General features: G+C 36.7%; 1 protein-coding gene across 2 annotated transcripts in view; it reads right to left on the bottom strand.

Moving 5' to 3' along the window:
* Positions 1 to 17,541, bottom strand: part of DPH6 (diphthamine biosynthesis 6) — a 183,825-nt gene that overhangs the window by 98,286 nt on the left and 67,998 nt on the right. For both annotated transcript variants that reach the window (XM_030948760.1, XM_030948761.1), the window contains exons 9-12: positions 13,947 to 14,097; positions 12,931 to 13,062; positions 8,970 to 9,099; positions 4,512 to 4,686 (exon numbers count right to left, since the gene is read on the bottom strand). In XM_030948760.1, the coding sequence (XP_030804620.1) occupies positions 4,512 to 4,686; positions 8,970 to 9,099; positions 12,931 to 13,062; positions 13,947 to 14,097 (588 nt within the window). The remainder of the gene's footprint in view (positions 1 to 4,511; positions 4,687 to 8,969; positions 9,100 to 12,930; positions 13,063 to 13,946; positions 14,098 to 17,541) is intronic.

Genomic DNA, 17,541 nt, shown 5'->3' with positions numbered 1-17,541 from the left:
AGTACACAGCTGAGAATATGCTCCAAGAGATAATACAACCATTCCCTGCTATTTGGTGGACTTTGTGATACTGGGTGTGATTGTGTACCTCAGTCGTGGCAGACAGCTTTAATTCACATTTTGTCCAATGGCACTAATTAGATACACTGCTTATAGTCAGGTTTCTTAATCTCCAGCTAAGAAACATATGGCATGTAAAAGAAATTAATTACAAAGGCAGAGCACTCAGTTCTGTCCCACTGTTCCTGACTTGCACACTTACAGTCTCCATACGATTTAGAAGTTAGTTGCCCTAACATTATATTTTTTTCTTTTCTGGCAATGGCTAGGGAAGAAGCAACAAAAACTTTCACATTGATGATGAGGTTTCTTACACAAGAGTGTGCATGCCACTTGGCATGCACAAGTGTACAAATTGCTTGCTTTCATCTACAAAAAATGACAATGTCCAGGTACCTCAGAATGGCAGCCATGCTCTCCAATGCATCAAGCAGTATCTGAATTACTGTAATCCACAATCCTGCTAGGTGTGGTATTTTCCAGGTTGTTGACTAAAACACTAAGAATATAAGTATCAAACCCAAAGGAACATTATTTAGAATCAGAACTGTTGACTATCACTTTTTTCCCCCCATGCACTGGAAGGTATTCTACCCTGATATTAACAGATATGGTGTAATATAATAAACTGTTTTTGAATCACAAAAGTAAAAGATGGGAAGGAAGCCACTGGGTTAAGATAGTGCAAAACAAAAATCGAGGAAAAGACCTCCTGAAGAATGCTCCAAACTGGGATCTAGCAAAGGGCAAGAACTGAGGTCAAGCTAAAGGTTTCAGCAGACATAATCAAGCCGTAGATGCATATAATGTTGGCATATGTACAGAATATATTACGTCTTACTGTATCTTCAAACAGTTAATGTCTACTTCTTACAAAGAGAAACACTGAAGTTGTTTTCATAGAATGTTAATCCCAGAAGAGAAATAACATTATTTCAAAAGAAGAAGAACTTTGCTGTAAGTCATTTGAAAATTGTAATTTCATTCTGCCACTGTTTGGTGTCTATCAAACTGAGGTCAGGACATTCTCATAGTAAATTCAAATCTTTACTTTTTGTCCTCATAGCACTGTTGGCAAGATCCTGAAAGATCCCTACTGAATTGAAATGATGCTCTGCTGAGTGATTTTTGAGCCTGAAGTGTGAATTCCATAGTTTGCATGAACTACCTACATCTTTCTGCTGCCAGCTCTGCTCTTACACGCCAGGGCACATCAAATCTAACTTGCAATATCCTGAATATTAGTCTAAAGTCTATTCTGAACTCAGCAAAAACACCGAGCAAAAATACATGCTGATTCCTCAGGGTCCACAAAACTTCATAGTGACTGAAAAGACAAAAATTTAATTGTCCAATTGCTGTTGAGGAAAAGATCAACGAACTCTACATATCTACAACATAAGGGTAATAAATATTTATTGTTTTAAGATAATTTGGCTTCCGTTCCTCAATCATAAAAGATTAATAAACATTTCATCATCATAACATTTGCATAATTTCAAATAATTTTCTTTTACTACAATGATTTGAACCTCACTTTTGTTCCTTTCTTATGTATTCTGGAAAATATATTCCATTTCTAAAATATATTGAGTTGCTTACTTCTTTTGTTGAACTTAAGAGCTTAATACCTATCCATACATAGCATTAGGAAGTTCTAAAAACTCATTTAAAGAAGATTTTAATTTTGGAAAATTCGTGTTTAAGAAGATACAAAATCTTTATCTTCCATTAGTAAAATTTCAAATTCAAATACTTCGTTTATGCATTATACACATCTCTATGATGTTTTCTTATGAGAAGTTATATAAGTTATATCCTTTATATGCTATTTTAGAAAGCAAAAATATTTAAATATTAAAAACATTTACTAAAATGGTTATTTGTTCTGGTAATTTGACATGCACAGTATCAAGCTCGGCAGAATGGAAATGTTACCAAAAGTCAGAAATTCTTCGCAAGACAAAACCAGAGTGTTAAATATTGATATTCAGATGAAATGTATAGTTGGTAGTAGGAAGGCAAAATCTGGCAAAGGAAAAATAAAAATACGGCTTCTGTGTATACTACCAATCCTCCCTGTAGGTGTTTGTAGACTAGAGACAGAACACAGCTATAAAGGACAACAAGTAATCCTGTAGCAGAGGTACACCTATTCATTACTGTTACTTAACTCCTGCATTAATTTTTAAAAGTAAAACTACTTATTTTACACTATAAGGGAAAATAATGTTGCTTAATTAAAATGTTCTCTGGAGGTAGGAAAAAAAAAAAAACAAAAACACCAGTGAGAAATTCTTAATGTTTGAATTGCTGACCAGTGCTACTGGCTACATTATATTTGAAGAGATATGAACTTTTCCTTGGATATGCTGACTGTCCCATGGCACTAGAAAATATGGCACCTGTTTATGGACAATTGCAACATGAGATTTTTAACTGGGCTACTGAAGCAATTTTCAATTGACACACTTTTCTGAATTCAGTTGATGGCAGTTCCAGGATATGGAGATCAGTTGCAATGTAAGAGACATTTCTCCACAAAACAAAGATACAAAGCTCATTAATTTTAATCTTTGAAGGATTATGCATAATATGATACCATTATAATCATTAAAGTGTAAGTCTGAATGGAACAAAGTTTAATAAATTGATTTCCTGCTTTGTCAACAAAAATTGATATAAAGAGATGATAAAACCCCACCCTCCTGTGGGTGAGGAGATTCATACAGTAATAATCTAACAACATTTCTTCCTGAAAATAAAACAAATTCCACATAAGCTTCTAAAGCAAAATACTGTTCCTGAATTCTTCTGTAAAATAGTATGTTGCGGCGTGGCCGCTTTGCTTTTGTATTTGTAAAATTTAAAGTTCAGTTATATTTTAATGTTGTTTAATACTCAGTTGGTGTGTTCCAGTTTCCCCCCAGTTTTGTTAGAAAATGGTTCTGTCTTAGGCTCCCTCCCCACCTTCCCCCTCTGCAGTTATCTGTCAATCCCACAGTTGTCTTGGAAACTCCCGCCACTTTGTATCCACTGTCATGTCAATCCTCAGTTCCCTCCTTAGTTGCTATGGTTTCTTAGTTAATCCCTCCTATGTTTCCAGGGCAACCTCCCTGTCCATCACCCTCTGCCACGCCCAGTCCCTAGAATCTTCCATGCTAGGCTGAGGGTGATTGGTGCAGAGGTTGCTGTCCCTCCCCAACTCACTTCTCATTCATTGTTCCTTTTTGTCCGTCAGTCGGTTCTGTTCTGTTACTGGCCGGGGGGCGGGTTTACTCCTCCCCTCTGGGCCCCTTTAAACCCTCGTGTTGTCCACGCCGACTCTGGCAGGTCTTTGCAGCCGCTGCGTGTCCCTGTTCACTCCCTCTCCTAATAAACCTCTCCTGCTGCGAAGAGCTGCTGCCTCTCTCGCCTTGTCCTTGCTGCCTTCGCTTTGCTCGCTGCCGTAGCCTGCCTCCTGGGGAGCCGCCTTCTCTCACCCTGCCGTGGGAGAGGTCTCCCTAGGCAGCCGATCGCCCCGACCGCTCCCTGCCTGGAGCGAGGGCCGAGTGGCCACGCGGCTGGCCCAGCCGGCTGTGGCGCGCATTCTTGTGGAGCGTACCGGGCTCAATGTCACGCGTGGCAGAAATAGTACAAAGACAAAACAAAGTATAATTGCATAGCCATTATACTAGGATTGCAGACTCAAAAATATTTCAGGTATTTTAAACAGATGTCAGAAAGTCTTGCTTAAATAATTCTGCACAACACAGGACATTGTATTACACGAGAAGTGTATTGGTAAGATAGGCATGGATTTTTTTGCAACAGAAAAGGTTGAGACAGTTCACAAATTATCAGAATGGTGCTATCCAGACAGAAAATTGTCTAGGAGAATTTTTTTAATGTAAATTTTTGATCCACTTTTCCATGATACTTTACTGCCTCCTTTTCATTATTCCAAATAGTATGTAATATTCTGTTCTGTTTGTTATTATTTCGAAAAATACAACAGTTCTTCAACCTTGATGTTCTTTTAAATGGTTAAGCAGCACCACAAGCCTCAAAAAGGATTTAATTAAATAAGCATTTCAGGATTCACTCTACCTATAAAAAATTTTGAGCTCTAACAAGGAAACTGAAATATCCTCAGCTGTTCCTAAACTCTGTTTATATTCTAGGCAGATTATAAAAGTATGACAGGTTTTTTGTCTAATTATAATATACAACAGAAGTATGCTGTTCTTAAGAGTCTCTGAAAAGAATAATTTAACCAGCTTTATTATCACAAAATGAAGAACTGATGAGAGGTAAGTTGTCTACAAGTTTTAAAAACATAAATTCAAAACATTTTTTTTTACACATTTTATTTTGCACTTAGAAAGAATGAAGAGAGATAAAGTGACTTTATAACTGTATTCATTTCAGCAAACAGCATATATTTCACATGAAGTAACAAAAATTCCTACCTTGATGGACTGACTGTAAGGTCCTATGCTGGCAGGTGCCCAGTGGGAAATGCTCTGTACATGCATGACCAGCTTTTCATCATGTACTACATCATCTGTTGCCACGTCATACTTATGTGCAAGGCAGTCAATGCAAAACAGCACTCCATCAGGTAACAGTGTTTCCACACATACTCTGAAAACACAAGATATTTTTTTTTTTCAAACAGAACTTTGCTTGAACCAATTTCCAACATCTATTTTCCACTTCTTTTTTGTCTGGACATTATCTTAGGAAATTTTGCCTGGATCATATAGTAAAAGTTAGAGAATTGCAATAACCTGCTAGCATTAACACTGTTACCTCCTCAAGGACAATGCTGGCTCACAGACAGCTTCTTGTCCACCAGGACTCCCAGGTCCTTCTTTGCAGAGCTGCTTCCCAGCACTTCAGTCTCCAGCCTGCAGTGCATGGCAGGTGCATTCCTCCCCAGGTGCAGGACCCTGCATTTGACTTTGCTGAATTTCAGAAAGTTCTTCTCTGCCCATCTCTCCAAGCTGTCGAGGTCCTTCTGGAGGGCTGCACAGCCCTCTGGGGTATAAGCCAATCCTCCAAGCTTGGTGTCAACAGTGAACTTGCTGAAGAGGGATCTGCACCTTTATCCAAGGCATTGATGAATAAATTAAACAATACTGGGCCCAATATTGAATCTTGGGACACACTATTAGTGACTGGTCTTCAACTAGACCCTGTGCCACTGATTATGACCCTCTGGGATCTGCCATTCAGGCAGTTCTCAATCCACCTCTCTGTCCACTCATCCAGTCCCTACTTCCTGAGTTTGCCTATGAGGCTGCCAAGAGACAGTGTCAAAGTTTTCTAAAAAGAAGCAGCTTATGTCTCCTTCATAACCTTTTCACAAGATATTTTTAATACTAGCATATTTTTCTGCTATACTTAAGGTTGCATGACAGATACATACATATGACAGGACTCAAAATCTACTTAAGCATTCATTTATAAAGTTCACTTCTGTTTCCTCCAAGGAAGACTGAGTGCCTTGATGAACAGAGAGACGTGTGTTGCATGTGGCCAGTTAAAAAGCGGGGGGGGGTTGAGGTCTATGTGGGGAAATCAACATTTCAAAGCCTGGAAAACAATTATATTTGCAGTCCATGCATAGAAAAGTCATTTAGGTCCCAGCAGGAATCCAACAAAAAATTACTTGTTCTCTTTACATATCGTGTAACAGCCTTATAAAATTCTTCCCATCTTGCTTATTTCTTCCAAGAAAACTATTTTTCTCCTCACCTACCACATGTAAATATAGTAGTTTTTCCTCATTACCATCATTCATAAGCATGGATGAATGGATTTTCTGCTTGGGCTGGTAAATTTTCAAGACAATTTTGCAAATTTATTGCAGATCCACACCCGAGTCAGTGCTTCCAGCATACCGCTCGTGAGAACTTCCACAACCAGGCCTCTGTACATAATGCAATGATGCAACCATGCAAACTGCTGTATAATTTTTCTTCAGGACAAAATGCAACATAGACAAATATGCAACATAAACTCAGTGCTGTGGAAAGGGACCTGAGGATGGTGGTCAATGGCAAGTTGAACATGAGTCAGCAGTGCCCTGGCAGCCAAGCGTGCCCAGGGGTGCATCAGGCACAGCATGGCCAACCGGGCAAGGGAGGGGATTGTCCCCTCTGCTCTGCTCTGAGGCAGCCTCACCTCGAGTGCTGAGGGCAGTTTTGGGTGCCACAGTAAGATATAGAGCGTTAGACAGCATCCAAAGGAGGGCAGGAAAGATGGTGAAGAGCCTTGATGGGCAGCCATATGAGGAGCAGATGAGGTCACTTGGTCTGCTCAGCCTGGAGGAGATTAAGGGGAGAGCTCATTGCAGTTACAGCATCCTCATGAGGGGAAGAGGAGAGGCAGGCACTGATCTCTTCTCTGCAGTGACAGTGACAAGACTGAGGGAATGGTATGAAGTTGTGTCAGGGGAGGTTTAGGTTGGATATTAGGGAAAGGTTCTTCATCCAGAGGGTGGTTGGGCACGGGCTATCCAGGGAAGTGGTCACAGCATCAACCAGGCAGAGCTCAAGAAGTTTTTGGAAAATGCTCTTCTCAGGCACAGTGTGTGATTCTTAAGATGTCATCTGCAGGATCATGAACTAGATTTTGACAATCCTTGTGTGTCCCTTCCTACTCAGAATATTCTATGATGCTCTGAAAACTGTTTGCTCCATAAAAATAAAAGTAAAAAGCCATTTTCCTGCAACTTTCTAATCTTTCTACCTTTTTATTTTATTGATGGAGGGCTATGTAGCTGACTGTGCAAATGTGGAGGCCTAAAACATGCAGGCATAAGAAATGAAAGTTAAATTGTGAGAACTTGAGTCCATAAAGAGAACTTACAACATGTAGGAGTGGAGACTAATTTTGTGTAGTTTGCAGCTGGGATTAGATCCCTCCTCTGAAGGCACACACAGCTGACCCTCCCATTTCTCTCTGATTTAATAATCCTGGCCTACAGTCAGCATCTTGAAGAAGCCTCTCTCTGCTTGTTTTGGGTCTGACACAAAGGCAGTGTAGTAGAATGTGATGATTATCTTAATAATGTCTTTAAACTATTTGTCTTGCTATACTTGAAATTCACAAGCCTCTATTACACTTCATATTCTGCAATAAGAGTATAAAATATAGGATTTTTCATTAGAAAATTGCTGAACAGTTGGTTTTAAAAATATGTAAAAGACAAGAGGTACAACCACACGGTTGACCCTGCTTTTAGTGCAGGATTAGACGAGATGACCTCCAGAGGTCCCTTGTAACCTGTATTACCCTATGATTCAAGTGAAATTTCTCAAGCTACATCAGTTCTGCATTCTCAGCATATTATCTCAGAAGCATAAGAAATTACTGTAAAAATTACAAATTACTGTAAAAAGAAATAAGCCATTTTGACAAAGGCAATAAAAAATACAAACAGAAGATTAGTTTTAACACACATCTTAAAAAAAAAAAACATGGGCAAGGTGTTTTGTATCCAATTTCCAATGGAAAACAAACCCACCACACGCAAATAACACAGAAATCACATAGTACACACCTAGACCATCAAGCAGTTTCATTATGTCAGATGTAGACTTGGACGCAACGTAGAAGATTTTGTACAACACATATTGAAAAAACTATGCTTTGCGTATCTATGAATTAAAGTGCTATCACCAGTGTAATTTCTTTTCATACTTGAATTCTTACTGAACATGGAAGTGCAGCTAAGCTATCCATCTAGTGTGATTATCTGAGGGAAACACAAGATATTGAGAACAACTACACTGGATGGAGACAAAGATCCATCTAATCCAGTATTTGTCTGCAACCAGAGCCAAGTGCATATAGGCAGGGGAAGAAAAGAGACAGACTAAATATAGTTTTGAAATAACTTTCAGTATCTCATGATGCAAATCCCAAGCAACTGCTCAGATAGCAATTTTGTCAAATGCTTTAGTATTGAACAAAATAAGTAGAAAAAAGTGAGTAACGTTTGTCACAAAGACCTAGAAGGTTCCAGACCTCATCACTTTTAGGAAGACTTAATGTTGGTAGTATGGCTTCAGCAATGCTTTTGACTTTCTCCTGTAATGCACTCATAGAGAAATTGTTGATGTATGGGCTGGATGAGTAGAGAGTAAGGTAGAGTGAAAACTGGCTGAACAGCCAGGCCCAGTGTGTGGGATTAGTAGCACAAAGTCTCACAGGTGAACAACCAGGAGCCTATACTGGGCCCACTCCTGTTCAACATCTTCCTTCATAATTGGCATGATGAGGCAGTGTATCCTTGGCAAGTTTCCATCCACATGGATGTTGACAGGATGAAGAAACAGGCATACAGGAACTTGATGAAGTTTGGCAAGGAGAAGCTGCAAGTTCTACACCTGGGGGTGAAACAAACCCAAGGTCCAGTATAGTCTGTGGGCCCACTGGCTCAAAAGCAGCATTACCGAGAAGGACTGGAGGTTCCTGATGGACACCAACTTGAACGTAAGCTAACAACGTGCCCTTGTGACAAAGAGGTTTGATGATATCCTGGGTTGCATTCAGAGAAGCACTGCCAAAAGGTCAAGGGATGCAAACAGAAAAGAAAAGCAAATAAAATCCCAGCAATACAAACATTTGTCAGTTCAATCAAGTCAAAAAGAACTAAGACTTGCAAACCATGTATTATCCTTCTGTAAGTCCAGATGGGGGCGGGCATTTGTAAACCTTATGGTATATATTAAAGCAGGAATTTCTAGCCCTAGTGGTTTTGACATGAGCAGCTGTGATGTTAATACTCCAAAAGGCAGCAAAAGTCTTCTTCTGTGAGACACAAACATTTGGCAAAATGCTTCACAAATATGGCAACAATAATTCAGACTATTACAGTGCATCATAAATATACTATAGCAGTAGTCTAATCCTACCTTGCTGGTGGACACAAATCAAATTCTGTCACATAAACTGAGTTTATAACACTGAAATCTTTCATGCTCTTCATATATAGATGAACCAAAATAATATCTTTCAGTTTGAATCCCTCTGAAGTCAAATTAGCTGCAGGATTAAAAAAAAATAGCTGTTAAAGACAGAATATTGTAAATGTATTTAGAAAGACAGCATAGGCATCCTGGTTTTGTTCAGCAAAACCAACTGGTGATAACCTAACTGTTGTCTAAACATAACTGAAGATTTTGCAATATACCACCTTTCCCCATTTAGTACTTCTTTCCTTCATTACATTCTTTCCCATGTTAGTTTTCCAAATATACAGAAGTCGACTGCAAAATAAATTTTATCCACTCTGAGGAGTGGTGAATTCTTGTCCCATGAAAACACATCATGCATTCATGCATGTAGATATGTTACAGCCAGAATTACTTGTATCCATAAATCTGATTGTCTTGGGGGGGGCTTGGGGTGGGTTGTTCATTCTGTGACAGCTAGTAATCTACAAAGGACTTTGAATCACAAAAATACAGAACTGGAAGGGGCAATAGCCATCTTCAAGAAAAAGATCAAATATTTGTAGGCCATTCCAGACAGATGCTTGTCTAAGCTGTTTTTAAAAACTCTCACTGCAATAATAATCTCTGTATAAACAAAGAATTACAAACGGCAAGACAGACAATAGGAAACAGAAGTGGCCACAGGAGAATTGAAGGAAAGATGAGAGCAGAGGAAAGCTCAAGCAGACAGCTAAAGAAGAGATACTAAGAAGTCAAGATCATCTGAATGTGTATGCATAGAATACTCCAGACATAGTGCTCAGAGAGAATGTATTACTCTCATACAGTCAACCACATAAGCAGATATGTCATCACTTCTGCAGTGTCCTTTTTGTAGCTCATGAGCAATAGAAACTAAATGAAGAGAAAATCTTCTCTGAATACAGAACATACAAAATAAGAGAGTACTCTGTGACCTAATTTAAATAAACCATGTAAGTTGTTCTCAGTGTAATTTTGGGCATCTTGCCCTTTAATGTTACAGTGTGCACATGTATATATACTTATTTATTTGTTTTTAAGTTGAGACGTACAAGGGTATAAAGACAATCTCTGAAGGTTGTCGCCTTAGTGAGAAACAGTTTTGTGTTAAACTTTTCAGTGCTCTTAAAGGCAGTTCAGGATTTTGCACACTTTCATTAAGATTAGTTAGGTCACACCAGTACTGAATTTTGTTCTAAATGTCTCAGTTTTACTTAGCCATACTGCCAATAATAAAGGCAATCTGAAGAGGAGAGTTCTCACTTACAGAAAAGAAAAGTGTGCACAAGTGATGTAAGAGGCTATATAGCAACTAGAATGTCCTAGAACTCCTATGAAAGCACAATACATTTCCAGAAATATCACCTGATAAATTAGCACACAATGGCAATTATGTATGGAAATAGAAATGTATTTGAATGCTAACTGATAGCAATAACTAGGTCAATATTAGCCATTACATCATCAGTTAAGGAGGAAAGAAGGACAATTTTTGAATTTTCAGCCAGTACTTTAGTAAAGAAGAAAGGTCTGCAGGTAAAAGTTCTGCAGCATTACATGAAATACTGGAGGGGGGAAAAGCCCTCAATCAATGGATACATACCTTTGCACACACAAATATCCCCACTCTAAATTTAAAATATATGAGCCAACAAACTAACTCTAATTTGTGGACACAGAGCAAGCTGAAGGGAGTGATTTGGGTAAATTCATAATTCCTACCTTTACTTTAAAAATATCTCCTAAGTAAAAGTACTATCCCTTTTCTCCCTGCATTAATTAGAAGAATGGTGGGAAATAATTTTTCCCCAGCTTATAATCAAAATTAAATTGATTCCCAAAACACTTTCTCTAGTAGAAAGGCAAACATGATGATCTCTTGGGCTCTTCACAACTGTTTTTTAGGGACAGGACCTGAAAATTTTCCCTGCATTCCCATTGCATTGCATCTGTCCTGGATATACAGGGAAACCTTACAGACTTCCTGTTAAATTTCAAGTCATTCATGGTTTCTAATAATTTATAGAATATGATCAGGTGAGACTCAACCTTACTTAAGCAGAACTGCCCCAAAAGTTTACATTGACTAAAGTGCAGCTTTTTGATTGTTTTTGGTTGGTTGGTTGGTAGGCTTTTTGTTTTGTTGGGGTCTTTTTTTTTTTTTAAGGGGCTATTCAGAATCCTTAGCTGAGAGCCACAAAATACAGTACCCAAACTGTCTACAGGAAGTAGCATTTAAGAACTTAAGCATGTTTTAATGTAATAAAATCCACAGTTTCCTTCAGCTTATGAAACTTTGCCATGGTACAACTACACCACAGCTGCTTTATATTATATATAGCAAAGCAATCTTTGTCATCTTCCAATCATATCTAAGAAAAAAAGTTTAACATGAGAGTTTAAGAAAACAAATGTATTAACAGCAATACACTGCATTCCCTCTCATTCTTGGCTTCACAGAATTCCATCCATTCTACAGAATGTTTCATAGCATCTAGTAAGAAATTTCCATTTCCAAATCTTTTTGTCAGATCTCTTTAGAGGTGGTTAAATCAGTTAGCCCAGCAAAGAGTTTAAAAAGTACTGTGCTTATTCCATTCTTACTACAGTGAAGCTGAACTGCTGTACAGATTCAAATCATATGTTCAGAAAAAGCCTTGTGCACTTTTGCAGATTAAGTTCCCAGAAACAAATTGTTTTGTTTGTTATGACAGAACCATAATTTATTCAGTTTCCACATCCACTTCCAAAAGAAGAATAACTAAAAGAAATGTGAGAACTGAAATTTTCTGCAAAGGATATGCATCTAAATTACTTTTTTTCCTTACCATCACACAGGTAATGCAAGGAATCTGCTGAAAGCAACAGGCTACTGCACTAGTTAGACACAACATTTTTTGGCAGATGCTAAGGCAAAATTACATAATGTTTGTACAAGCTAACTTCCATTCAAATATAATGAGAAAAAAAAAAGACTGGAAAACCCTCTTGTTTCACTTTATAGATGATATGCAGATTTACACTAAAATCTATTCTCTTTTTCTGTAAAAGTCTGATCATCTCCACCTTGCTGATTTCCAAAAAAATCAAAAACTAGCTTAATGACCTTCTACCAAGTGTAACTTTTCTTCTGAAAAAAAATTCTAGGGTTTCTTTACCATCCTATATTCAATCAGGAACACTCAACTGGACATGCAAAAATATAAGATATATTAGAACGATATCTCATGCAAATTCTATGAGTTTACCCATTTAGATACTAAAAATTATTTCCATTTTTGTGAATGAAAAGAAGCCTGTACAAACATACTTTACTTAAGCTTTAGAATGAAAAAAATACAAAACAAAAACCTGAACATTTTATGTCAGAAAAAACCATCAACATTATATGTCAGAATCTTCTAAGGAACCTGGATTTCATGATTCCCAAGACAGCAATTTTGCCTTTACATTAGGAATATAAATGAGATCTACTGCTACTGACCTAATCCTAGATGGCAAAATGTATATCAGCTTTCTAGAAAACTTAATTTAAAATTATGGAAGCTACAAACATTTTTTAGTAAGTAGACAGCATCTACAGCACACATACATACACACACTATATATTTCAAGAATACTATAAAGTGAGCAAGTACTGTGTAAATAGAGTTTTTACAGTGATATGAACACCACTTTGGCTTTCCAGGGCCTTCAAAGTCAGTCAAATTATGATGTGTTAAATATTAAAGCTGGTAGTCTTGATATCAAAGGTTCCAATCAAATGCAAAATGAGATGGCACACCAACAACTACAACCTATAAAGTTATAAAACCACATGAAAATACAGATTCTTCCTTAAGATAATATTAAAAACACAATCAGTGACAGCAGATAATGTATTAACTGAATAAAGCACCTCTGAGAGAAGAAAATGCTTCCCGTGCTACATCTTGAGCATTTTTATCCTTTGATGGAAGGAAGTTGGCAGTGATACCTGAAAACCATTGGTAACCACTCAGGGATTTTCCCGAATTTTGAAGTGTCTTAGCTACGGGAAATAAAGGAAAGAACTATGATTATAACAATGAAAGGTTTCAGATTAACCAAGGCTACATTTTAAATTGTTTAAAGAAGAACTTCAATAGAACAGAAACTGACAAACTGTAAAAACATCTTCAAAAATATTTACAAACAGATATAAAGGTAAGGATTTTAGGAGCAAAGCTCCCAAATCCTTCTCCAACACTGCCTTCACAAAATATGCATGCAAGTAGCACATTAGCTGAGAACATCAGTACTTTTTCTCCTCCTTTCCATTTTTGCTGATCTTTTACAATTTCTCGACCTTTTTGGTTACAGACTTGGCACAAGATGTGACACTGAAAAGCTAAAATTTTTGAAAGTATTCAAGTGGCATAAAAACAGATTTTCAAACTTGTATGCCAAATTTTACTGGAAGTTACGTGCTTAACCTGGTTCTGATGATCTTTGCAAATGCATAAAATGTTTATACATTTTTAAAGCCCACCAGTTACTTCTCCATATTCAAGAAATACCAAAGACCTAAATAATATTCAATACCCAAATACTGTTAGCTGTGAAACTTAGTTTTCAGGAAGTTTACCCATCTATGTGGGTAGTGTAACAGAAGTGTTGTGGTATTTCCAGAAGGAGGAGAGGGAAGGGAAGAAAGAGGAAGAGAAAGAAAGAGAAAATAATGTGTTATGCTCCTGTAAACTAATTTGAAACGCTTCACTAGTATAGATCTATCGCTTATTATCAGAAAAATGCATTCTAGTAGGATCTCTCTTTTCAGACTAATTACTACAGGTTGAACATTTTTTTCAGGAGTGTTTGTATAGTAATTAAGATATTTCACCTGCACGAAACAATCTTTTTATCTCATTTTTTTTTAAACTGTGCAAAACTCACTGAAATCCAAAGACTTATGTTTCGAACTCTTCCAGATGACTGGAATATTTTTCTGTGGTTCATACTCTTCTGATGAAGGAAAAATATCACCATCCATACAGCTCATCTCACAAGAACAGCTACTGACAACAAAATTACCCAAGGATTCTTCCTGCTTGAGACAAACATCATAAAATAAGCAAGTAAACATCATGCCAAGCAGTATGAAATAAGCACATTTTATCATTCAAATACATGTTTAAGTTAGAAAAAGTACTATAGTTCAACAGCTACATACTTAGAACAATTCACAAAATAATAGCATTAAGATTTCCCATTATTTTGCAGGACTGGCAAAACATAACGTACTCCTGTTCATATACCAAAAGGAAGACAAAGGCAGACTTAGTAACTGAGGACAGTAGATATGAAAAATGATGAGACCCAAGAATAAAGACAGAAAGAATACTATTATGAAGACATGGTATCCCACAATTATGTAGAAGACAACTATGTTTTCAAAAAAAATAGTATAAACAAAGTGAACAAAGGAACAAAAGCACAAAAGTAATAATTTTATAATTAACATTGTATTAAATACTTGAAATAGAGCAAAAGACTAACAAGAAAGTTTTAAAACTTTTTGGAACAACGAATGAAGGCAGTGCATGTAAAAAAAAATCTCTCTGTTATCTCACAAAGACTATCCTTTCCATCAAACACTTGGATATGAGTTGAGATAACAGAAAAATGTATTTCTCAAGATCTATACATTGAAGTAATTTCTTGACAAGGAAGGAAAATCATTCTTCCCAAATGCTTTCTCAGGACCAGGAAGAGAAAACTACCCACTGCACCTTTTAAAGCAAAATACACAGGCAGAGTGCTTACTGACCAGTCTTTAAGAATTCAGTGCCCATTACATGTGCAACATGCCACATAATTACAGCATACATTTTTGTGGGGTTTTTTGTTTGCTTTTTAATTTTGGAGCAATCAGAACCTTTATTCTCTCCCATCTGATTTTCCAATCAGCCTAATCTGAAGAGCACATTGACTTTTGGACAACTAGCTTGGTTAATATCACTTGTTTATCTAAAAGCAGTATGAATTATGACAGAATTTGTATAGAAACCCTAATCAAACACCACTGCATGCTGTAATGCCAGATTCTATAAATTAAATTTCTTCCCAAAGATCGCAAATTTCATGTAGTGTCTAAACTATGCATTTTACTGCAGGCTTCTTAAATACTAAATTCAAAAAACTTATTATAAGTCCAGATAAGGCAAGATGAAAAGTTGACAAAACATGAAACCTTTGAAAATCCTTAATAGTGACTAGAAACTTCCGAATATTCCTTTAGCTTATAAATTCGTGTTCCATGCAAAATGTCATTAAAAAAGAACATTAACATTATAGTGAAATAATTTTTTTGTATTTAATTTTATTGTATTTTTTTCTTTCCTGTGGAAAATAAACCTAACTTATTGCAACTTTAAATATTTCTTTTCATTTTAATCAAAAAAGTCAGAAAAATAAAGGCAGAAAACTATAGTACGCATGAGAACTCTGTGATAACTCAACCCTTACACCAATATTTGACTTCACTGAAGTGAAAAAGGATCCAGTTAAGTTAAAGGAGTGCATTTGGAAATTTTAAGAAAAGGCTAAATTACAAAAAGATCATTATCTGTGAGAAGAAACTCAGTTCTGCTGACTCTGAAAGAGGTCATAGGTAGTTTTATAAGCACTGTAAACACTAAGTCTATTATCTAAGAGGGGCTGATGTTCTTTGACTGGACTTCATTTTATTCATTCCTCCAAGAAAGACATGAAAGTCAAGGCAATAATCCACTTTACTTGAATCAATTGTACCTCAGAGGTTAAAAGAAGTCAAGAAGATGTAACATAATAGCCAGACAAAAACTGCAATTTAGCACAAACATGACACGCATTCCAACATTACAACAGACAAGCATCCAGCAGCATCTGTACCATTTCCCACTCATTGAATTACACCTTTGACTACTGCCATCAGTGGGTGCATCATGCCATCACCCAGAGATGCCTGATTGCTCCTAAGTCTTCAAGTATAACTTAAAAAAATAAAGAAGCAGGAACACAAATCTATAATTGAAAAAGATCTTAAGATGGATTAAGCTACAAGAACCAAAGAAATTAAATTATTACAAAAGTTTCTTATTTTTTTATCTACAAGATACCACTTCATGGAAATATATAGACTGTATAGCAGCATCACATGCTAGAAGTGCTACCACTTGCTTCTTGCGAATTGTTGTTTCAATAAATAAATTATTTTCATTGAGTAATTCGTAGCATCCACCATGAAACAATCAATTTGCATTGTAGCATGGGCATTCAGGGGATTTCTAATGTAACACATGCAGAGTTTGCACCTCTTGGTCCTACCCCCAAGTAAGCATGCATAGACATGGTGATGTGAATGATGCCACTACACTTCTGCTTTGGGTTTTGTTTTTACATCCCCTGGATTTTAACTCCACTGTGCCATAAAAATCCATCAGAAGGGAAAAAATGTTAACAGGAAAGGAAAAAGCTCCAGTTTACCAGTTTTTTACTCACTTTTATTAAGCTTTATACAATCACCTTTGAAGAGATCTACAGATACAAGTATCTTTGGAGGCTGCTGTTAAAAATCTATAACTTTTTTCCATTCCCTAACCTGAAGGACCAAATTTATATGTTCTGCAAGGGAACATGAAAAGAGCATCTATTCCATTTTTGTGCCACCAGTTAAAATGCTTTCATCTACGTTTCTAAACATGACTTCTGCAAGATGTGCTTCATAAAAAAAAAATCATGGGTATGGAGTGAGCCTCACAGACTCTATCACAACTGGTTTGGTATCATGTAGAGAACTCCCCTGTAGCTTTGTAATTTGTTAATGTTACAAATATCCCAAACTGATGCTATGTGAAATTTTCATATAATCTACAGTCACCTTTTTCCTAACTCTATATTTTATAAATAATTTAGCTTCTATCAATATTTCATCACAGAGATAAAAAAAATTATACATCTGTGTTTCCACATGTATATAAAAACCTGGACAGTTACAAAATTTTTGGAAATTATTGTGAAATATCAGAAATCTTTTATAAGATGCAGAGTCTGTAAAAAAATTAGGGATGTCTGTTGATTTCAATGCCTATGATACATCACAATGACTCATTCAAGGCTCCAAAAACATTGGTAATCAATCACTTCCCACAGCAGCACAGGGGCAGGCTACAGCAGAAGTATTAGGTGTGGAACCTGGCACCCAAGGAACAGCAGGCTCAATGCCAGCCTAAGCAAAGCTGCTATACTCTGTTTAGTAGCTAAATTTAAATCCATACAAATGTTGGTCTTCCATTCCTCTAAACAGAGGAAGTAACCTAAGAAGCTAAAACTTATAGACTGCCACAAATGAAGTAACTTTCCCTGAATAATATTCTCACCACTTTAAAAAGAAAAAAATCAAGCTTGCTATAATGACATTTTAATTAAATCTTACAGAACCTATTTTATCGCATAACATTTTCATGTTACTTCACAGAAGCAATATATTTTCCCATTTGTTACACAGTTT

Source organism: Camarhynchus parvulus, chromosome 5 (assembly GCF_901933205.1).
Source record: "Camarhynchus parvulus chromosome 5, STF_HiC, whole genome shotgun sequence".
Taxonomy (NCBI): Eukaryota; Metazoa; Chordata; class Aves; order Passeriformes; family Thraupidae; genus Camarhynchus; species Camarhynchus parvulus.
The sequence above is the reverse complement of the archived record's forward strand: the minus strand, read 5'-3'. Positions and strand labels throughout refer to the sequence as shown.